The sequence below is a fragment of the Triplophysa dalaica genome, chromosome 9 (genome assembly GCF_015846415.1).
Source record: "Triplophysa dalaica isolate WHDGS20190420 chromosome 9, ASM1584641v1, whole genome shotgun sequence".
Classification (NCBI taxonomy): domain Eukaryota; kingdom Metazoa; phylum Chordata; class Actinopteri; order Cypriniformes; family Nemacheilidae; genus Triplophysa; species Triplophysa dalaica.
The window spans coordinates 13227786-13251431 of NC_079550.1; the positions used below are offsets into that span (position 1 = coordinate 13227786).

Genomic DNA, 23646 nt, shown 5'->3' on the forward strand with positions numbered 1-23646 from the left:
CACACTTGACAATGAACCGAAATCATTTACGGGGATCAGTATATTTGCATGGTTTCTTTAAAAATATTTATTCGGCTGTCCATTTGCCATGACTGTCCAGTCCTTCTAGAGGGCGAATATTTTGCAGTGTTTAGTTTTAACCTGAATGAAACATAGCGGTGCAATCATCAGATTGGCCAAGAGCTAGAGTTAAACTCATGACACTGGTCTTCCAGGAGCAGGGCTGATCGCCTGACAATGGAACTATTTACGGTTCATTCCTCACATATTAGTAGCAAACAGTGCAGGTCATTTTGACTGTTGTGGCATATAACACTGGTCTCTCAGTTGAAAAATTTGACCAATCATAATTTGTTCCTCATGTCTCTATGAGACAAGTTAACAGTTGCTGACCGGCTAGCGAGTTCCGTTTGGTTTCAGCACTACCTTGCAATATTGTACTGAAAAAAGTTAAGCTCTAGTTAATGACCACTGTAATGTCATCCATTTCTACAGAGCCGCGTGGAGTCATCTGAGTACATTCGGCTGCAGTTTTGGCCAGAGGGCATGTCAGAGCTCTGGTGGAGCTGTCAGTACTCGACTGGAATGCACAGTTTACCATTATCTTGCAATGAGTGCACAAAGCATCCAGGTTAACATACGGCTCATTTAGATGAATGCTATAAATTCCAAAATATATATTAATTTTAGCATTTGAAGTACTTGCACTGTATAACTGGTATGTGTGCAACCATTAATTCCTGATAGCCCAAATTACTTTTTTACAGACGTCAGTTCCAACCTGTAAAGATAAGCGTGGTATTATATACTCTGTGTGTGACAGCCTGTCATATATATGGAAACAGTGTGCATATTTGATCTTTATGACAAAATAAAGAAGAAAACAGAAATAAATGAAGCACATGTTGCGAGCCAGAATAATAGGATAAAAACAAACATTAAGAGTGACTTGTATTTGCTTTTATAATATCTAATTTAACATGCTTCTGTATCATGTAATCATTGTCCTTGGATGTAATGCAAACAGTGAGCGACTAAAGGTGGAGGTAATAATCAACCAGAGCATTCCGGAGGTGACACACGTGCAGCTGTGGAAGTGGGAGGAAAAGATGGGGGATGCAACGCTGCGAGGGATTTAATGAGGGAGGGTGCTAAAGATCAGTGCGAGGTGTTGGGTGGCTGCGAGTTGAGTTCAGGGGAAATCATTTACTTATCATGCTGATAAAATGAGCAGCTTGGGGTTCCTACCGATGATAGACATTGCTCGAGTTTTTGCCCGAGGCTGTATATTAATCACCTACGAGACTACACACACTCACTACTTGCAGCGCGAGTGTATTAATACTTATGTGTGTGTGGGTCAAGTGAATGATAAACTGAAAATAAACCTCACAATTCCAGGAATCTTCGAAAAAAGAAATCAACATTTTGAGAGGTGACAATGTGAAATTAGGAAGAAAATCTCAACTCTAATATCTGTGCTGAGTGTTATTACTAATAGAGGTATGAATGTGTGGAGTGCTCAGAAAGATGCTAGATGAATCAGTACAGAAGATCTACTGAATAAAAGCATCGCAATATTCTTTGGCAACACACAGGATTACTCTCATAACAACTCTGTAAGAAAGAGCACTAAAAATAGACCCCTCTCTATCGTTTCCTGCACAGCTTTGTGTTGTGGTGGATGAATGGCATTTTTTCATTCATCCGAAGATTTGCTTTGGATTGGAGCCATGACAGAAAGTTCATAACAATATTTCTTAAATTACTAAATCAGTTTAAAGGACCTCTTTTAATCCACACTAAAGGTCAAGGATACCGATACAGTAGGCTGTTGCTGACATCACTTGGCACTATGTAAAATGGTAAAACTGGACAAGAGCCATGCGGAAACAATCCCAGCTAGTCAAGTTGGCTTGCAAATATTAGTTCCTATGACAACAAGTGAAGAAAAAAAGTAAACCTCTCAGCGATCTAGGATAAAAGATAACTGAAAAGTGACTAAAAATACAGGAGGCAGGCAGAGGGCCACGATAATTCATCAGTCAGGTCAAGGGGAAGTCTTTAAATGTCAGAAACTAGAATGTGGACGAGCGAGTGTTACCATAAAACTCCGCCCATTCAGCTAGTGCTTCTCTGAGTTACATTTGGAAACCACATGATTTTGGCTATTTAGAACATCAGGAAACCAAAACAGAAAAACACTCAAACAGGGAAATAGTTCTGTCAAATGTCAACATCATATACTGAACAGAGTAGAGTCGATTCTATCACCAAGGCAAAGCTATAATATATTATAACATTTATTTTCCCATTATTTAGCTTTAAACATATATTTTACATTTAATTACATACAAACTATTCCGGATATTCAAGGTACAGTAAATAACCTTTCAAATAAATTGTTTAAAAATGACCATAAATTGTCCACAGTGTGTTATTTTAGCCAAGAGACAAATTACAAAAATGTTTCTGAATAGTATAAAACATTTATGAAAGCCTTCGGGGAAACAGTCCGATGACTCACATTTGGGAACCAGCCACACAGAGATGTTAAAACATGAGCGAACAGCTCTGAAACCACCAGTGGGAGGCTGGACACGTGTATTTGTCAGAATGCTGGGGGGGAGTTTTATGATGTTAATGGTGGATTAAACCTGGGCTCACCTCTGCAACCTTCGGTGGAACTCCGTCGCCCAATACTTCCCTGTAGAAGCATTGCTGGGTCATATAAACAGACAAGCCACAGGTCCTCTTGAAGGCATCTCGCAGACGTTTGAGCTCCACATCCGTGACTGTAAACAAAGAAGAGAATGGTCAAATTACTATACAAGTCAGGATATCAATAAAACAACTTTTTATTCATTTAGGAATCAAAAAAAATATTTTATCCAACAAATCAAGTGAATCCAGAAAGAAATGGCTGCGTTATGTCCCACTTTCTTACAGAAATCTTGTATTTGGTGTGAACATTGTTAGGCCGGAGAAGGTAGTTCTGATTGGCAAACCTTTTAAAAAGTCAATGTCATTTCATTTCCCTCATCTTTCTTGGAGCATGTTGGCTTAATAGTGTATAGAGTGACTACATCCAATGCTCTTTCATATATATTACAAACACATCTTTTTTTAAACATCTGCGCCCCTGCAGAACGTATTTAACCCAGACACTTACGTGAGGCCACTGCAGCTTTCCTCCACTCATAGCCTTGTACTGCCTAGCACAATACATCACAGATCTGCTCATAAACCACGGCACTGTTCTAGCTGACCCATCCATAACAGGGTCAGGGCCAAGAGCAGAGAACCCCAATCATACCACAAAGACAGGCAGCTCTCTGCAAACGGAATATTTTCAGACTTTCTTTTCTGAAGGAACAGAATGGACTTTTATGTCACTGCAGGACTGTACGCATCCAAGTGCACTTTACAATGCTTTAGATTATGCAGCACAAAGTACACTTGCTGCAATAAAAGAATGCAACATAAGAATGCAACATATGCCACTATAGTGTCATAACAGTTCTTGGTAATCCATAGATGTTGTTTAGTTGGTGTGCTCTGATACACTGATGCTAGTGTTTTTCCGCATTTCAAAATTGGTTTCCTTTTTCTCTAAACAGATTGAATGAAGTGAGGGATGATTTTAACACACAATGATGGCATAGTGAGGAGTAAAGGTAATATGTAGAGAATTGCTACTTATCCTTAGCTTGCACAGAAAGATCTTCCATCATTTTTATTTGATTTTTATTCTAGCACTGTGCAGCAGGGGTCTACAATATGGTCGGCCAAATGACCCAGAACCAGTGTAAGAGTTCTGGATCAGCAGACAGCAGTCATTTGCCGTAACTCAAGTACAACTCTTATAGGGGTCATATGGCGCGAATACATGTGTTGTTCTGTATCTTTGGTGTGTTGCCCATGCATGTATTAGACAGGTAAAATTGCATCCAAAAGCGAATGCTCACCCAGACCTGCCTGAAACGCCTTGTGTAACCACACCCCCGAAAATAAGTTTGTGGTATGATTTGACTAAGACCGCGCATATGTAGAGTATAAGCAAGTAAGGTGGACATGCCTGTCACTGTGTCAGTACAATTGCATTGGAACCTGCTGTTCCAAATATGGTAAGAGGCGTTACATTTTTGTCACATGCTTGCAGTATTCGACCAATAACTACACACTAGATAGCTGGCCAGTAGCACACCTCGCTATTAGAGCAATGAACTTTGTTAAAAATCTGTGCGTTTCAGAGACGTGGGGGCAAAGTGGATATACAAACATGCACGGTATGTGGAAAATACAGCATTTTTAAAGAGATGTATGAAAGGGTCAATCACGATTCATACTCATTTAATGAGCCAAATAAAGCACTTCATAAGGAGAGCACAGTGCTCTCTTTTGTGATAGAATGACAATCTGCCTCAGGAGGATGCTGACGAATCTTTATATAGAAAATGGAGAACACTGAAGCAAAAAGCTATGTGTGATAACTTGCTAAATAATGTGAAATGCAAGTTGCTATACATAACTAAAATAGCCCTACACGTTGATTATATTTCTGAATCTGATTGATGATGATCATCATGATTGTGATGTGTTTTGGTTTAATTCTGGTCTTGAACTGGCCACCTGACATGTGTGCTCTTTGCTTCAGTTTCCAATGAAACACAATGAAACCTAACCTTATGTCTCTTATGTAAATAAGAAACAGAAACCACCAGTTGGTGGACTTGATCTGACAGCACCAACTAAAGAGTTTATAAAAGAAACAAATGCAATTTAAGTCACAGCCTTCATAATACCAGGAAGAAAGGGGATATTTTGTGCTGCTAAGATATGAAGACAGGAAACAGACTGTGGATATACATAGACCTGAAACACTGTGGACCATAAAAGATCGCCTGAGAAAGCTGTTTAGAGCTATGAGGGTCATAAAAATTCCTTATGACTAAAGGAAGGTTCTTGATTTTCTACAAAGCAGGAGAAAACCCCTTGATCCCCAAATGATGTTCACGCTCTAAACGCCAGTCGGCTGAAGGAGGTCAGTGATAGGGATGTGCACGAATGTTTTAAATATTCGATCCACAATAACTATTCGAATATTAAAAATGCTAATCGAATATTCGTATTTTTCATAAGGATAAAACTGCGTCACCACAAGGTTAAGTTACTGCTACAGAAGACCTTGTCACGTCATATTTAACGCTTCTTCACTTCATCTGTATCGATTTTATAATATACAGAAATATATAGAAAATATAAAGAATTCTTTGTATGTGTTCCTAAATCTTTGTTTACTCAGATTCCAAGCTCTTTAAAATATTTTAAGTTAACACAACGCTCCGGATGCCCGGATTGCGTTTTATGCTCAGCTCACATCACCATATTAAAATGTTTCAAAAAGTGCGAGCCACAGAATTTGTTAACATTACTTACATTGGGTATAAAAATACCAACGTAATATTAAATGATTAATAATAATTAATTTATAACCATAACTTGTTTGGAGCGGTTGTTCTTAGTAAATTCATATTCGTTCGTTAAAAATATATTAAGTAATGCTAATTTCAATAACATGAAAATTTACATTTCACTGTTTATGAATTTGGCCTTTACATACTTTACATAATTTGCACGGATGCTTTTTTTATTTTAAAAAAGCGCTGCGATTCCTTACCTTAGTTGAAATAAACAGGCCTATCTTATTTATTGATGCAAATGCAATGCAAAGCTAAATAAGACAGACACTGACCGTGAACGACAAAGAAAACAATATTTATATGCGGAGCTGCTGATCAGCAGGAAATATCTTCCTCAGATGATGAGTTTCTTACTTCCTCAGTAAGAAAGACGTCTTTGTTAATTAGTATAATTTCATATTCGAATATTTGAGCTCATATGAAATTGTTGAAAAATGCCCATCCATGCTAGTCAGTGATGTCCCTCTCTCTTCATGGTGATACAGACAGGTACAAGACTGGAGGAGACCACTGCATCTGAGAAGTTTTTTAAAGTTGATAGATGGTAGAGATAATATATATCCATAATGATAACATTAGCTTTTAAATAATACACCTAGAGGGAGTGTGATTATTCTGTTTAATGTCATGTAGGAGATGAACATAAAAGACGATGACAACATTGCAAATTCATAAACACAATTATGGCACCAGATGCTCCACAGTAAAGACGATGACAATGATTTAATGGCAGCATAAGACTGCAGACATTTTCTGTGCACTCTGTGCATTTGCAGAACTCCAAAACAGTTCTCAAGTCATTACTGGACAATTAACTAAAATTTGCAATTCTCAAACTGGTGTTTTCAACGGTGCTAAAAGCGATATCTGCAAATCGTAAGATGGTTTCCCGCAGGACATTGAAAAAAGTGAAAGCGAGATTAAAACATGCATCAAATAGATGAACAGTGAATCAGTGAACAGATTCCTTTACTGAATCAGTAAACTACATTTCCAGAATCATTTTACTGTTGATCAGAGATAAAAAAACAACAAATTTCTTCATTAACACCTTAAATCTGAAAAAAAAATGTGGCCAAAAAACAACTAAAAGGACATGAAATCACTGTTCCAGACTGAAATATCCTTCATAGTAAGCAAGCAGGCCTCCTCATCCTTCACATGTTGATTAAAAATTGCTATGACCGTGAGGGGAGTAGTAAACCAAATTCTGTGAGTCTGTTCTTCAATGACATATCCACCTGATTGCATTAGTTTATCTTAAACCCTTCTACAAAAAAGTATCCAATAAAAACAATCATAAATACACAAGCCAAAATGCAATGGGGGTAACAGATTCAGTGTTGTTCAAATTATTGTAATAAAAACAGGAACAATGTTGATTGTTTAGTGACAGAACTACTCTGTAAAATGGCATGGGAACAGCTACAGCATCCACAGTATCTTTGGTTTTCCCTTTGCATCCAGTCAGAGCACATCCCCTTAGATGAGAAAGAGAGCTAGACCCATAACGCTGACTGGGATACACTGCATTACACCATAAAACTAATTTCACTGCGACTACCTAGAAACATGACCTACTTTAAGTTCCCAGTAGTTCCTCCAATGTGGGTCTGTAGGTGGAGGCAACCTTTCATTCTAGACAGACTTCTCTAAAGACAGCCTGAGAGCAAACAACATGACTCTGACCCGTACAGGTAAGCGGCATAAATAAACATGAATTCCTGAAGATGAGACTTAATTATCTCGGCTGGATCCGATGGCCTGTAATCTCAGAGGACCCTCCCTCAGTCAAACTGACAGGGGTGTTCGAGATTCACCGGCTGGGAGACGGCACTGTCAGCAGGCGATGGATAACAGGCTGAGACACTAGAAGATCCTTCAGAATACAGAACAGTATTTTATGTTCAGTGTTGGAAGAAATTAACCTCTAAGGATGACACTGGAGTGTAACCACATACAGGTGTATTTGATTTATGGCCGTGATCACACCTTTTCAGGAATGACACAGCTGGTATCGAAACAGCCACACGATATTAAGTTCACACAACAGGCAATGAAACACTGACATGTTTGCCATTCCTTCTTAACACTATGTTGTGATGATGTGATGTAAGCAACACCGGCTACTGTGCAGTATGGCACAAAAAGCTGCAGTAAATGTGCTGGAAAAATGAGGGTAATTCTACCTCTTCTAACGGCTCATGGCCAGCTATCCCCCTATGCCCACCTACACACACACTCACGCATGTGGATGCATGTGCCCACACGCTTAGACAAACAGCTGTTGTGAAGAGCAAAAGAACAAGTTCACAACCTCAGGTGATTCACAGCCTCATTAGCTTGTGACAGCACAAAAATCATTTACATTTTCATATCTGTTATAGCTTGGGCCAGTATGAAAATGTTGGCCTGTGGTTTCCTGGTAAAAGAAACAAAAAATGCAAATAACGATGACGCAAAGCAACAAATAAATTCTGCTTATTCATCAACGTGGAAAAAGAAGAACAACTATTTATCAGGTGCCAGGCCTGTAACTGCTCTCAGCCACCTCTAAACACCACCCGGATCATGGCACACATAAACAAACCAGCATTATGGTCGGTCAGTCTGCGCTTGCTACCATTCAGACCACACTACCATCCAGATTTTACTTTCACAAGTCGCTGAAACCAAACGCAATGAAACCAAATTGTGGTCAGGAAGAGTTACACCTATGGGTGATGTGACAAAAGGTTTCATAGTTTATTGTTTAACTGATATGTGTTTCAAATGCATCCAACCAAAATACCAACATCACAACACTCGAAATACATCACACTCTTACACAATTTTCACAGAAACCATAGGTCGGTCAAAGCCAGTGTCATTTAAAATGTTTACACCACATCAGTGACGAATTTACACAATGCCATAACGTGCAAACGAAAGCAAATTTCGTGTAAAAGGAAGCGCATTGACAGATAAAGGCAGCTGACAGGAACTGTCGTAAACTTGACATGTCAATGGTCCCCTATCAACAGATGTCAACTATCACAAGAACGAGTGTTTAATTACTTGATTATTCCGATAGCACATTCTCATAATCTGAAAACGCAAAATCGTGCACAGCAATCGTTATATCGCAATACAAAGGAGTGGGAAATACACTGGTCTGTACTAGATTACACGAAGACTTGGTTTTGTCGGGTAAAGCACTTTCGTTTACTTGGGAGCTGATAAACTGCAATCTATGGATGGGACATAAATAACAAGAGGGTGTTGAGAAATGTTGACAGATTAGTGGAATCTGTTTATCAGAATGGCTAGTGCGCTGCTGCACCACCCAGATTAGTTACACATTCAGTCTGCTGCTCTTTAGACATTAAAACCTAGCTAACGTTAACTGTCCCTATTTTGATACATTATAGTCACGAGGGCTCGATACTGTGATGTTCCCAAATCGGTAGAGTAGAGTACTTTGGGAAATTGCCCCTGACAACAACATTAACGTACATCAATAACACAAAGACGAGTTCAATCAGCCCCACCTTTACCCCCAAGACCTTTAGTACCGCTTACACTAGTTGAACGGACGGACACTTGACAGTTCTGTGGGATGACAGGTTGGGTTTTGCTAGCTCACAGGTGTAATATGTGGGCTTGACTAGCTGGCTAACGCTAACGCTAGCTTAGCACAGCCGCGTAACTGAGCGACCGCCGTTAATCGCCAAATCTCAAACCTCTTACCTCTTTTAACGGCCTCGTCATACGAAAGGAAGCCTATCCGTGACTCCTTGGCGCCCATGGTGCCCTCATTTCATGGCAATGGCAGAAATGTGGAGAGTGCCCGGTGCCTGTTGCCTTGTTTCCCGTTGTTTGTTGTGTATTTTTTGGTATGCTGTTCGTTTCGAGTCAAGCGGTGGAGTTTTGCGTTATCGACGGGCGACGCGTCTCAGCGCCGACGCCTCCATACGTAGTCACGTGACTTCAGTCCAATGAGAGCGCAGGGGGCGTATGCGCGTCAGTTTAACGCAAGAAACGCAGCACTGACGCCGATTGCCTGGCTGGCGTAGTGCTGTCATGCAGCTGTCAAATGTAATTTCTGGACTTGATCTTCAACACTAGTGTAAATGTGACGTGAATAATATAGAAAGTTTAAATGCGATTTTTTAAAAGACAGTCGTTAAAAAATATGTGTCCAGACAAACAAAGAGCATAACGAGTGGGTTTATGGTTTCATATTTAAACTGCTCAATCTCAAATTTACAGAGACAAAATTGTGTCAAATTGTTGGCCTGTGTGATCTAAACTCTTGAGAGTCGTGAGTAGCAAATTAAGCAAGAGGACCATTGGGGCTGATATTCATCATTTCGACTGAAACCTATTAAAATGTTTTAAACGCTTATTATTTGGCGCCATCGTGTGGCCTCTGGTGTCTCATGCAATGGACGTGATAAAGCCGGAAGAGACGTCCGTGTTTACTGTATATGCAGTGGCATAAATGGACATAATATAAAATCCCATTTTGCGGTAAGATAAATTTGTTTGATCATTGATCATGATTTATTAGGTTCAGTTGCAGTAGATTACATGTTATCATATGTGCGCGTACAGATGAATAAGAAATCGGAGAGGAGAAACGCAGGGTTTTAAAGACACGCGGGTGCTTCATATGTGCAATGGGAATTGAAGTCTGTCTATATGTGCCAAATGTTATTGGTGAGTCAGGTTAATAATTACACCAGCGTTTGTTCTATCCAAAATGCTTCACAGCAGCCTATAAATGTTTCACAGTATACATAATACATGTCTGATGTAACATTTCATCAGTGAATTTACAATGGATTTGCTTTTTGTTTTCATTTCATTATTTCATAGGGTACATTCGGATTCTGCTTGTACTGACTGCCTGGATTGTGTACGATGACCCAGCGAGATTTGTACCTTTGTATGTGGTATCAATAATATTAGATGGTGGGTATTTGCATGAAAGCTGGGGAGATTTTAGTATTATATTATATTATATTGTGGTAACAATGCAATGGTCATCAGTTCAATAATTTCCAGAGAACAAACATTCTGATAACATGTCATTTATATGTTTTAGTAACATGCCATGTATACTGTTATGTTAACATGCATTACAGTATATACTGTCTATAGATTATGCTTTCTATAGATGTCGGATTTTGTGAGATTTCTAAATTCTGGAAATAAGTCTAGGTTAAAACATTAATGTCACTAACGATTTAGTAACATGATAAGCATTTAATAACATCTAAGAAAAGTCGTTCCAGCAATTATTTCTGGGCTGGGGTGGGTCATATCCTAAATCACAGGTGTCTTGTAGTGTAGCCTTCCTATTTTGCACAGCATTCCAGACATCTCGGATTTATGATATTTCCCTCAAACCTGAAATTCAAGTCTGAATTTAGTAATATTAAAACATTAATATTAATTAACATTAAAAGAGAATTTATTTCCATCTTGAGATGAGAAATATCCTAATGAACAGCACCAACGTAAATTTATATTTTTCGTTTATCTTTGAGTTAGGACTAGATGGCTGGGTGGCACGTCGGCTGCATCAGACCTCCAGGTTTGGAGCTTGGCTGGATGTGGTCATTGACAACATGGGACGTGGAATGCTCTGGAATATAATTTATGATGTAAGTTTAGCACTCCTTCACATTTCTCTCTTCCAGACATATATGAGCCAGCATCAGATTAACACTGTGTTCTGTACGTGTAAAGTGGGGCTGGTTGGTGTCTTCAGTAGAGTGGTGTGCGTTTGTGTGCAACCACAGTGCTCAAGGTGCCCAATGGAAGAATTCTTTCACACAGAGCCCGGCCTGGGTTCAAGCAGTGATGGCAAAGGGTACGCTGAGATACATTTTCCTTTTCCAATTTTTGTTTCAGAATAAATACTTTGACATCAATGTGAATCCTTTATTACCTAGGCTTCAAGACTCCACTGGGTATTTTGACAATAGCAGGTATCCATGTTTTGCCCGTGTGGCTGTACTGCTACCAGTATGATATGCTGTCCCAGGCTCTCCGTGTCCCACACAGCCTGCAGATTCTTGGGATTCTGGTGCTGGCAGCTGGACGTGTGCTGGGTTTAGCAGTTGAGGTCAGGAGCATCTTTTACGCAGCATTATTACTGTTGTTTTGGGTCAGACAGTGATGCCATTAAAACTGTACCATTCATGTGTGTTTTGCAGATGTGGTGCATCTTTACCCATGTGAAATTGTTAGTGTTGAATGAAGAGGAGGAAAAGAAGGACTAAGACGACTGGAAAGTGTTAGTTTGGATATTGTTTGCGTTTAGGGTGATTAACTTGAAAACAAGTAAAGGGGAATGTCTTGTATGAGGCTACTGCTCTAATAAGCACCTGCAATGTTTTATCTCAGTTATTGAGCATGTTGAAAGTGGCTTTCTCATGCTTTCACATTATAATGTCATTTTTACATTGCATTTGATGTTGGTTTTATACTACATATATATGAAATTATTTATTTATCGTTTAAAACTGTTGTAGATATTAATCTGGGGATGACCCTTTCAAGGGTTTATCAGTTTTCATTCACGTTCAACTATTTACTGTCAACTAGTGATATAAATGCAGTTAAAGGTCCAACGTGTAATTTGTTGGGTTAGGTTGGATTGACAGAAATCCAATATAATATACATAACTTTATTTCTATCTACATACTCTGTGGGTCCCCTTGTTGTTTCTACATTAGCCCTAAATGGACAAACTGCTATACAGAGCAAGGAAAGCAAAAACGACTACATCTTAGTCCTGTGTCGGCCACACTGTAAACAAATATGAGTTGACTTTACTTAAAAGCCATGATGCAAAAATAGTGCCCATCTATTTTAAGTAAATTCAACTTAAGGAGATTTTAAGTCAAAATAACAAGAAAATCTTTGTTGCGTTTACACAAATATAGGAGTTCACTTGACCTTTACTTAAAATATTATGTAGAACGAGATCATTCAACTTACAGTGCTCATGTAGGCAGAACTTACATATTTAATTTATTTACCTTAATGTTCATATAACATAGTGAAGTATATTATTAAAACAAATAGTATTTAAATAATTGATGACCGATTTGATAGCAGTCATTTAATGATTCTTCACAGAAGCACACAACTTACGTCATTGATGTGTGTGTTCCTTATTGAGGTAAGCAATACGATTGGTTGAACAAGTACTATGCTTTACAAAGCAAACACCAATCACAAATTATAACTTTAAAGAAAACGATTATTTACAACAAAACAACATCAAGAATACTAAATACATCTTAAATATCTATGCATCTTATTAACAGCTATATAAACGCCCCCAAAAGTGCCTATTTAAAAAATCATGTATAATCCTGCATTTCAGGCGCAAGGGCTTATGGGTATTCCTCACAGCATTTGTACTGATAATATTAAGTTCATTGCTCTGGAAATGTATGTTATGTTTACTTAATTCTATCTGTATTTTGCACTACTCAAAAATGCCCATTTACTTTATGCAGAAGGCCCAATTCATATTTTTGTGTTGCATGAACAAAGGATTTAAAGTTAAGCTAAACATGTTATAAATATGGATATTTTTAAGTAGAAGTTATTTAAATACAACATGGTTGTTGAGACAACGAACCGTAGTGCTTCAAAAGAGAGGGGATCTCCCCCCAAATTGTCATTTATGCTAAACTTTTCTGTTCAACCACCAATCCACCCAAGAGGTTTTCACAAGGCCTCGTTCATTCAAGTCATTGATTCTAAACACATCACAGACTCCACAAACAAAGAAAAACATTTAAAGGCCAAAAATAAAGCATTTTAATACTTTGAAAGCAATATTGCTCATTGCAAGACAGTTCTATATTCTTCTTTCTGTGTGTGTCAAAATTAGTTACAGATTTTCACAACGATAGATACAATTGTGTTTAATAATGATTTGGTGGTTACAGATGTACAATGTACAGCAGACTCTACTGAGGTGCAAGTTACATAAAGCCAATGACCAAACCCTACGTGTATCCAAGCAGAGGCTCACTGTGGCACAGGTTACTGACATTTCCAAGGAAACCGTCAGAATTAATCACTTTCCTCTTCGTCACCGGACCCCATCAAAATCACTGCAGACTTCTAGTCTCAGATGGATACAGACACAAAAAGGTAATTAAAATAAAACCAGAGCTCACTTCTTTGTTGTGTTTTTACAATTTTAAGGGTTGCGTACCCTACCTGATGCTCAGGGTACCAGCGTGATGCAAGAGAAATCAGAAACCGCACTTTGGCTAAATCACAATCTACGTGGCAGCATTCACACACATTGCAGAAATGAATTTCAGAGGATTCTATAAACGTTTGCATTGTTTAAAAGGCCCATCTGTACGAGTAATCAATGTGATGAGCGTGTCTCATGCAGTGAGCCTTACTCATGGTTTTCAGTCCCTTTTTAAACACTCTTTAACTCAAAGGGTGCATTTCAAAGAAACACTCAAGGTTGTTTTGACATCCCAAGTTTATCAGATTTTGCGTTAAGCTATTTACTGTGTACAACCATGTCAACACGTCTTTGTGATACAGGAAATTTGCTTGCCATCAGGATTGCCTTTATTGTCAAGGGGTGGTGTTCATTTCTGTGATCAGTTCAACACTTTAGAACCAGTTATATTTATTATGGAGTTCACTAGGATAATACCAATTGTAGCTATACATCTATGTACACAGTTAGTTAAACATGCAAAGAACGAGAACACCTAGAAGCACCTTTGTTTTTGGAAACTGTGGCCCATTCCGACAGAGAAATCCTCTGGATTTCCAATCGTGAATCGCCACTTAACGTTGACAAATTAGCCCTTAAACAACATTCAGAGGCAATCAGAGCTACGTAATAAATTCATTCAGTATTCGCTTGTTTCACAGCTTACAACCTCTTAAACGTTTTTTTTTCCCTAGATCTTCTGAAACGAGAACTCCACTAAACGTCCATTTACTGCAAATTGTCAATGGAAATGCACTTACAAAGTTTTCAAGATCACAGTTTATTTGTTTCAATATTCCATTATTCCATCTATATCCTCGGACCAAGGCGAATTCCTTCCAGCAACCCCGTTCTGCGATCTCTAGTATGATAGAGACACCAGAAATTGAATTGATCAAAATCAAGCCTCTACACGCAACAATGAAGGGATTTTTAAGGAGTGAAAGAGACTGTAATATGAAGTCCCTCACATGTCACAGGTGATCTGTTGCTCAGTTTACAAATTGGGCAGGTGGAGGTCTAGTTATGTTAAAAGGCTGACAAAGCAGATGCCTAGCAACTGAGAGTCCTTTAAGACTAAGGCTGGGACTTCAGTTTGAGCGCAAGACATTAGCATCGCATGCTAAATGATAGACCACAACAGCAATTAGCCTGCAGATGCAAAAACGGTTTTGTAGTGTGCCAATTGAATAAGCAGTGGTGTTGATTTTTTTAAATAAAATATTCTTATGGTGTGACAACACTTCATGGAAATTTAAGACGTGAACCAGATTCCTTGAAAGGATTTAAATGAGCACAAACCCAGTTATGGCCCTGTGTAGATTCTGAAAATAGTGAAAGCAGGAGTGGTCAAAAAGGCAGTGCCACACAGAGCGGGTATGGAGAAAAATTCCCCATCACTGTAATATTGCATGATAAGAATTGCCGCCTGCCACGCGACAAATTTAAATTACACCCCTTGCGAGCAATACCCACAATTCTCTGGGCTCTACACAAAGACAGGTGCTGTGCTCAGCCCTTCCGTTTGTCCAGTTAGCTGGCATTAAGCCAGGGCTGTTCATCATCGCCTGAGCTCTGAAAGAAAACCTGGTCCCCGCCACTCCAGCTTATTTTGTGTGTATGTGAAAGCGTGCTGTGTAATAAGGCTGATAGAAAGCCAGATAAACATACTTGCCCCTCGGTGAATCGAATGGTTATGGCAAAAGACGTCGACTATGGTTTCAAACTTGTTATTAAGAGAAGTTATTTTGGCTCATCCATCTGCAATGTTACACACCTACAAGTCATAGCATACCGTACATATAAATTATTGGCAGTTTAAAATAAGCTATGTCAGTACTAAAGGAATACAAAACCAGAACTTAAAACGTGGTATCTAAAGCGACTGGTCCATAGATTCCACACGTGTCATGAATTGTTTAAAAAACAGAATGGTCCATAATGTAACATGGCTGATCTCATTTTCAAGAGAGCACACAGGTAATCCTCAATACAAAGCTATGCGTTACATGAAGTCAAGCTCTAATCCTCAGGTTAATGGGGAAAAGCATGTGCACAGCTGTTTCTTCACTCATTTATCGGAACAATGGGATATTTCCCAATCAAATCTCATTCGGTGAGTGCTGCACGAAGCATTTCCTCCACAAAAGAAAATGCAGTGATACACAAACTATTCCTGTAGTGTGGTCTCTCCTTCAGATACAAAACGAATGTAAATACAATTCCAAAAATCTTAAATCATGGCGACACAAAAAGCGCCAAAAAACTTCTTATTCAAGTCAACGAAACGGTTTGTATGAAGGAAATCCATTCATCATACGAGTGTTGAACGGTTGACGCTGTTTTTGTTCCAAGGAAAGGAAAATGACCAGGGCGAGGGGAGATGCTTGAAAAAGTTGTTCGTATCAGAGCTTGAGAAGCTCAAGGTCATAATCACGCTCCCCGGCCTTCTTGACTAAACGTGAATAAATCGCTATGAATGTGTGTGAAAATGGGGGCGTGCGAGCACTTCAGTGTTTCTCAGGTTGAGAGTATTGGGCGTCCCAGCCGTTAGCCCAAGCAAGGGCGTCCCGCTCCATGGCTCTGGGACAGGAGGAAAGACTGTACCACCTGTTCTGTGGCCTGGGGGCTCGTGTTGACGTCCTCCAGCGCGTCCGCTACTGCAAACTGCCTGTCCCTTAAACGGTTCCAGTTGGACAGAATATTGTGGTATTCAAAGACCTTCTCGTAGTTTCCAACAGAGTTGTACAGTTTTATGAGGCCTCTGTAGTCATACTCTAGTCCACTGTAACCCTCACCGAATAGCTTCTTGCCTGAAAGAAATAAAACAGAGCTTTTTAGAAACTTTTTATAATGTATCCGGTTTGTGATTGTATGATTTGGATGGTGTGTTACTTATGATTTCTGGTGAAAATTGTATGAATGTAATAGCTGGATAACAGATGGGGTTTTATTGACATAACACTGGCAGAAAAATAGAGAATCATTACCAACCTTACCCACAATGCATTAAAACAGAATAACTGGCCCTCACCAATGGCGATGGAGCGCAAGTAGAGGCGCTCGGCGTCATCGTACTGATTCATGTCGTAGTTGTAGAGTGAGGCCAAGTGTCCCACAGACAGAGCCACCTCATAGTCCTCCTGTCCCAACAGCTGCTCCTTGATCTGAATGGCCTTGATGTGCATCTCCTCTGCCTCCTGCATCACAAATAACACCATGGAAAGGTTAGCACGACAACGACCTCAATGGCACCCTGTCTTGTGTTTGGCTTACACAATAGAGAAAACACATGGCTTACACAATAAGACACTGGTGCTGAACATTTTATTTAAAAGGATAGATTACTCAAAATGACAATTTGGTCATAATATGACACATCTGTATCTAAATTATCGCCTGTTAAATATGGAATAAATAACAACCTTGAACTTGCGCATAGATTGGTAGAGACGGCCCAGGTTGCCGTAGTGTTTTGCTGTCTGAACGTTGAATTCCCCAAAGGCTTTTTTGGCCAGCTGGAGTGATGAAAGGTGCAGATCATGGGCCTCCTGCAGGAGACGTTCCTCGGTTTCCTTGTTATGGCAATCAATGGCAATCTCCTCCAGAATAAGTGCTAGAGATAGAATATTAATGCACATTTTAAACCAAAAAGAACTGGAAAAACCAAATCTCCTTAAAGGACTAAAAAAAGGTCCTTTTCATGTCATTCCAGAAACACATCTGTGAATGAGGGACATTATGAAATGTTTTAGAAGTCTTAATCTTACCTTTCACCCTCTTGGACGAGGCCAGCAGCAGATGGTCTTCAGGGAGAATATGAGTTATGATGTCTATGGCACGTTCTGCGTGAAATCTACCAGCAAAAAGTGTGACATGGGTACATGTTTTTCAATAAACACTTTCGTGAAAAAATAGAGGTTAACAAAAAACTGTTTGAACGGAACGCCTTGACCGTGTTAAAGGTTAGGACACTACTGGGCAATATTGTGATGTACAACCACAAGATCAAATGAAGTGATTCATATTTTTACAGCGAGCCTCATAAATGGAATATTTGTTTTCGAAGACATTTTAATAAATAAGTAAAACTTTGCCTCTGACCTAAAATGTATTCTCCATCACCCACACGACACAGATTTCACAACGCTTCAAAGTTGAATAAAACGTAGTTTTCAAAGACTCAATATTATTATTACATTTTCTTAATAGGCGCCTTACTTGACACTCAAGGACACCGTACAGTAAACAATCAACATGACATCGATCATCATTAAAGCATAAAAATATTAACAAAAAAGCCTGCCTAAAAACACATAATACAATGTATGAACATCTGAAAGACGGGACTGAGTTACTCACAGTGCGTTGTCAAATTTACCAGAGCTGTACTGATGGACATAGGATGAGTATGCAAGGTCTTCATGTGCGGTGGCAACATGGATGTTCTTTCCTCCAAACACTGACTGCCGTATATCCAGTGCAGTCTAATGGTAGAGCACATCAATAAGCAAATTTCTTATTTTCAATTTATAAAATAGAACGGACTACATATTCTCAGCTCACCTGGTAAATGATCACTGACTGACAGATGTTATCCACATTTAAAAGATAAAATCCATAATCTAGTAGTGTATCTGAGTATTTTGGGTGTTTGTGTCCAAAATGTTCCCTGTAATAAAGTTTGATAATGCATACGTGTTTCATTATTGTCAAACTGAACAATTTCAACATCATTCCATGCTTTCAATGAAAACACAACTTATGACCGACATCTTACCGTGCCAAAAACACTGCATGTTTTATCAGTTGTTCAGCTTTCCTGAACTCCCGCTTAACAACGCAAGCCTGTTAGAGATCAACATGGATGCTTTATTTAAAGCACTAAATTCATCATTTGGATTCAGTTCAGATTACAAACTGTTGATTTGATTCAGTTTATATTTAACAAAAATGTTCCACTTACCTTAGAGGCTTGCCTGAGAACATCAACTACTACTTTCACAGGTAAACCAACTGTGATCTCCCTCATAGCTTCTATACACCATCTATATGCCTGAAACACGTGGAACAATCAGATTAGCATTTAAAGAGCAAGAATCCTCCAAACGGCTGTTTAATGCAACACTGGGAGACCTTACTTCATCATAGTGGCTTTTGGCAAAGAGCAGGGCACAAAGTTCTCCATACAGGGCAGCCTTATTGGCCTGGTGGCCGTATTTGGCTAGTTTGTCCATGTAAGACTGGGCCTGTTTAAAGGTCTCTTCTCCCAGGTGGTATTTGCAATTGCCATTACGCACGTGAAGTAACCTGGCAAACAAAATAAATTTGGGTCTTTATCCACAATACGAACATATTAAGAAACAAATGTGTTCACAGTATTACACAAGATAAAAAACAAGCTCTTCCTAAACCTCACCTTACGCAACACTCCACTGCACGATAACAGTGAAGAACTTCATCATGTAGCGTGCACAGCTGGAGACAAGACAGGAAGACCTTCTCGGCGTCTCCATACCAACCGGCATCCGATAAGAAGGCACCTTTGACAGAAAAGCGTTACTCCCAACAGCTAGCAAAACAAGCGAAAGATTATAGTTATGTAAGAGCGAAGGCCTACCTAGAACAAATCCGAATTGAATAGCTTTTTCTTTAACATGTGTATCTGACTCTGCAATGTATGAACATCGCCGACTGAAGGAGTTGGCCAGGACTGAAGCGACCTTCACACCGTGATCCATCAGAGCCTGGAAGCAGTGGTGCAGGAGGTGCCTGTGGGAGAAATACATGATCTAAGTTTCCATCAATGAAAGGAATAGAGACGCATGAAAAATAATTGAATTTGCTTTTTGGGTTAAAGGTAGGGCTATCAAACGATTAATCCCGATTAATCGCATCCAGAATAAAAATATGTCTTTACATAATATAAATCGGAGTACATTTTTTATTCCGTTTTAGGTTGTGTGGTAAACTTTGTAACGTGTTCTTTTAGTTTCATGGTTATTGGATGTATTGTACAGCACTTTGGACTGTCCTAGTGGCAGAGAAATGTTCCATATAAGAAATAAACCTACTGTGTGTATTGATTTTGTATTTATAAACGCGCACACACATTCATGCATTTATTAAGTAAGTATTTACTTATATTTACAGATAACTGAAATGATAAACATTTATTCATTTATATATTTTTTCTTTAATACAATACAGTGTGTTTATAAATACAAAATACATCTGCACAGTACATATATTATGTAAACACAAATTTTTATTCTGGATGGGATTAATCATTTGACATCCCAATGGTTTAAATGTGGTTATGAAACCCATATCCACCTGACACAAAGAATATAAAGCTGTTGTATATACAATATTATTTAATCATATTTTGTAAATTAATTTTAGTATTTTAAAAGTTATATTATTCATCTTAGATTAGTTTTAAATCTGCTAAAGATGGCAACCAAGATCTAAACCACACAGCAGCAAGTGAGATTTGAATCGTCCAGCCTAAATATATATGTCATTATGCTATATGCTGTGCTAACTGTTGATGTCAAATACCTTTTGTCGGAAGCCCTGAGGACTTTTGCGAAGACCTCCAGCTCACAGAACTCCCCTCCTAGCTGGCAGAGCCGGCCTTGCTGGTAAAGCTGGAATACATGAAGAAATGTGAGCTTGCTGACCCCTATTATATATGTGACACAACAAAGACAACTCAGTCTTTCCCTCGGGAGTGCTTAGACCCAGAAAACTAAGAAAAGTACACATAGTAGACTGAATGTACAAACAGGAAGAGTTCGTGCAAGACCAATGTGTGTGCCACTGCCAACCTTTGTTTTCTTTCCAATTGAGGTTTTTTAATACGCTACATCTGGTATTAAACAACAAATCTGAGCATGTGATTAACTTAATGTGAGTTCTAAACTATTTTTTAAACAGCAGTGAAAGACATAATGCAAGGATTAAACTGTTAAACTATCTTAGCAAATTCGTAAGTCAACACAAGGCAATATAATATTCAAGATTATCCCAAAAAAGAAACTACACGAGAACGTAACCAAACAAGAAACACACAATTTTCTATTTATTTGTTTTTTTTAGTATTTTCACACCAGTTTTGAACTGATTTTGCCATGTTGGCAAAAGTTTTGTTTGTTGTAAGCAAAATGTGAGATGTTTTTATGGCAACATTGTTTGTTGACCTTGGAGCAACATTTTTGTTGTTGTTGTAGAAAACCCTATCACCACCCTTACCATAACTTAAATAAAACCAGAGGGAATTGAATAGGAACAACAAGCGCCTAACCTGGGTTGTATTTTCACATTACCTGTAAACGTATCCTTCAAACCTGATTGGTTGATTGCCATGTTGTCCCAGGGCCAACAATGATGTTGACCCAAGAACATATCTCACTTGGCAAAACCAGGAAGACCATGAATATATCGCTTCAGCTACATCTACAAGACATCTATTAAATGTAATACACTTGAATATTGTCTGGAATTGTGGATTTAGAGAAAGCTCCATTACAAAACATCCTTATACAAGTTATCTTTAATGTCCAACTTAGATAGTTTTGTGTACAAAACAGAGAGGTTGGTCTAATCATGTTGACATATATTGGCCACAATAATGTTAAATGTGAATTGAATTATAAAGAATAAAGTACTAGCTTAATAGGATGCAACAAATTACCTCAAAATCGAGGAAAAACAGAATATTTGGTGGTGCTTTAAATACAGACAACCTGACATAGAGGTAAAATATATTTTACCAAACATAAGATTATTAACATGCAAAGTTTTAAGTTATTGGGCTGTCTAATAACCGTGACAACAGTAACCAATAGTGTACATTAGCCTTTACCACCTTAATAACAGTGAGTTACATAGCAAACCATTCAGAGCATATAAATGGCAAAGCATATACATGCACAAATGAGTTCTTCTGTAAATATATACATGCCATTATATGCATGTATATGCGTTTCCTACACAGCAAAAAGTCAAATGCTAATAAAAAGCGTAACTGTTTATGGTTAACATTAACCAACGAAGTGAGTTACATCTCAGCCCGCTTCACAGCAGAAGATAAGCTAACATATTAAGCGAGGATAACTGGAACATATTGTCCACGCAAATCCATTTCATAAAACCTAATGTGTCACATGGAAAATGTAATTCTCTTTATACACGAACCTAACAAAAAGCTGTCATCAGCACACGTTTAAAGCATAAAGGTTAAATCATCTTTTTTTCTAGCTCACGCCTCTCCGTGAACAGCAATTTTCTATTGGGCTGGTTCAGTTTTCGTTAGCCGACCTGCTAGTTAAGTGTCAACAGCTTTAAAATTTCATTCAACGTCGGACTCGTTCTCCATCGCTCTTACCTTGTAGTACACATCAAACTGTATATTTTCAGGCAGAGAGCGAATGTCCCGTCGCGATCGGCCGTAGTTATCGACAACGGCCGAGATAGCGGTGTTGTACAGGGTCTCAGGGATCCATTCCAGCTCCACCGCGGCCATATTGTTTTCTTTCTGTAAATCCAACCACAGCCCCCCCGCTTCCTCTCCTACTTTCACCTCCTTCGCTACCTGATCGAGGTAAAACTTTTTATTCTGTCGCTCTTCATGCACCCCTGCAGTTGGAAGTGCTTTTCGAGGTCGAAACGGATTGTTATAAAGGAGAACACAACCTTTGCGTTACGTTCTCATGTTTAAAGCTCATCCCCGATCGACATACCCCGCCCATTCTTATGACCCTTCAGTCGATGACGTAGCACCAGACCGGAGCCTCGCTTGCTCTCTGAACTGACTTGATCAACTGCAACTCAAAATAACGGCCACGGGGAGAAAGATAAAAGAAGTTTGAAACAAATCCGTTAGATTCTTTAATTAATTATTATTGGATGTATTATTACATACTAAGTTTAATACATCTTTGTTATATATAAACATATAAAATAATCATACATGTAATATAATGTATAAAAATAGGCCAAATGATGTGGCCCAAGACGCAAATAGACGCAACCCTAACCATAACACAACACAACACAACATAACATAACATGATATAATATAATATGATATAACATAACATAACATAACATAACACAACACTACACAACACAACACTAAACAACACAACATAACATTACACAACATAACATAACATAACATAACAATATAATATAATATAATATAATATAATATAATATAATATAATATAATATAATATAATATAATATAATATAATATAATATAATATAATATAATATAATATAATATAATATAATATAATATAATATAATATAATATAATATAACATAACATAACTTAACATAATATAACACAACACAACACAGCACAACACAAGACAGCACAACACTACATAAAACAACACAACACAACATGACACAACGATATATAATATAATATAACACAATACAATACAATACAATACAAAATAATATAACATAACATAACATAACATAACATAACATAACACAACACAACGATATGATATAACATAACATAACATTACACAACACAACACAACATAACATAACATAACATAACATAACATAACATAACATAACATAACGATATAATATAATATAATATAATATAATATAATACAATACAATAAATAACAATACTACAATACAATACAATACAAAATAATATAATATAATATAACACAGCACAACAAAACACAACGATATGATATAACATAACATAACATAACATAACATTACACAACACAACACAACACAACACAACACAACACAACATAACATAACATAACATAACATAACATAACATAACATAACATAACATAACATAACATAACATAACGATATAATATAATATAATATAATATAATATAATATAATAT

The 23646-nt window shown here is 38.0% G+C and overlaps 3 protein-coding genes across 5 annotated transcripts in view; 1 reads left to right on the forward strand and 2 right to left on the reverse strand.

The window, feature by feature from the left end:
• Positions 1–9418, reverse strand: part of usp32 (ubiquitin specific peptidase 32) — a 39726-nt gene extending 30308 nt beyond the window's left edge. For both annotated transcript variants that reach the window (XM_056756729.1, XM_056756728.1), the window contains exons 1-2: positions 9213–9418; positions 2668–2795 (exon numbers count right to left, since the gene is read on the reverse strand). In XM_056756729.1, the coding sequence (XP_056612707.1) occupies positions 2668–2795; positions 9213–9270 (186 nt within the window). In that variant the 5' untranslated portion in view covers positions 9271–9418. The remainder of the gene's footprint in view (positions 1–2667; positions 2796–9212) is intronic.
• A 184-nt stretch (positions 9419–9602) lies between these two features.
• Positions 9603–11859, forward strand: si:ch1073-145m9.1 (uncharacterized). Of its 2 annotated transcripts, XM_056757009.1 has the most exons (7): positions 9603–9995; positions 10080–10184; positions 10344–10439; positions 11022–11134; positions 11220–11343; positions 11426–11598; positions 11690–11859. In XM_056757009.1, exons 2-7 carry the CDS (start codon positions 10145–10147, stop codon positions 11753–11755), a joined length of 612 nt encoding a protein of 203 aa, XP_056612987.1. In that variant the 5' UTR covers positions 9603–9995; positions 10080–10144; the 3' UTR covers positions 11756–11859. The 2 variants fall into 2 exon arrangements, with proteins under 2 accessions (XP_056612987.1, XP_056612988.1); XM_056757010.1 differs by lacking the exon at positions 9603–9995 and having other exon boundaries at positions 10012–10184.
• Positions 11860–12497: 638 nt separating this feature from the next.
• Positions 12498–22487, reverse strand: appbp2 (amyloid beta precursor protein (cytoplasmic tail) binding protein 2). Its single transcript, XM_056757008.1, has 13 exons — positions 22134–22487; positions 20306–20394; positions 19362–19513; positions 19161–19284; positions 18883–19051; positions 18708–18797; positions 18522–18589; positions 18308–18413; positions 18104–18228; positions 17512–17597; positions 17167–17357; positions 16776–16941; positions 12498–16554 (listed from the first exon to the last, which is right to left on the reverse strand). Exons 1-13 carry the CDS (start codon positions 22269–22271, stop codon positions 16292–16294), a joined length of 1767 nt encoding a protein of 588 aa, XP_056612986.1. The 5' UTR covers positions 22272–22487; the 3' UTR covers positions 12498–16291.
• Between the last annotated feature and the right edge of the window lie 1159 nt (positions 22488–23646).

Coding starts and splice junctions, on each gene's coding strand:
- si:ch1073-145m9.1 (XM_056757009.1), top strand. CDS start 10,145: ATGGGAATTGAAGTCTGTCTATATGTGCCAAATGTTATTG. Junction 10,185..10,343: donor ATATGTGCCAAATGTTATTG/GTGAGTCAGGTT, acceptor ATTATTTCATAG/GGTACATTCGGATTCTGCTT. Junction 11,344..11,425: donor TCAAGCAGTGATGGCAAAGG/GTACGCTGAGAT, acceptor TTTATTACCTAG/GCTTCAAGACTCCACTGGGT.
- appbp2 (XM_056757008.1), bottom strand. CDS start 22,271: ATGGCCGCGGTGGAGCTGGAATGGATCCCTGAGACCCTGTACAACACC. Junction 18,414..18,521: donor CATGCAGTGTTTTTGGCACG/GTAAGATGTCGG, acceptor ACTTTATTACAG/GGAACATTTTGGACACAAAC. Junction 16,942..17,166: donor AATCTATGCGCAAGTTCAAG/GTTGTTATTTAT, acceptor TTTGTGATGCAG/GAGGCAGAGGAGATGCACAT.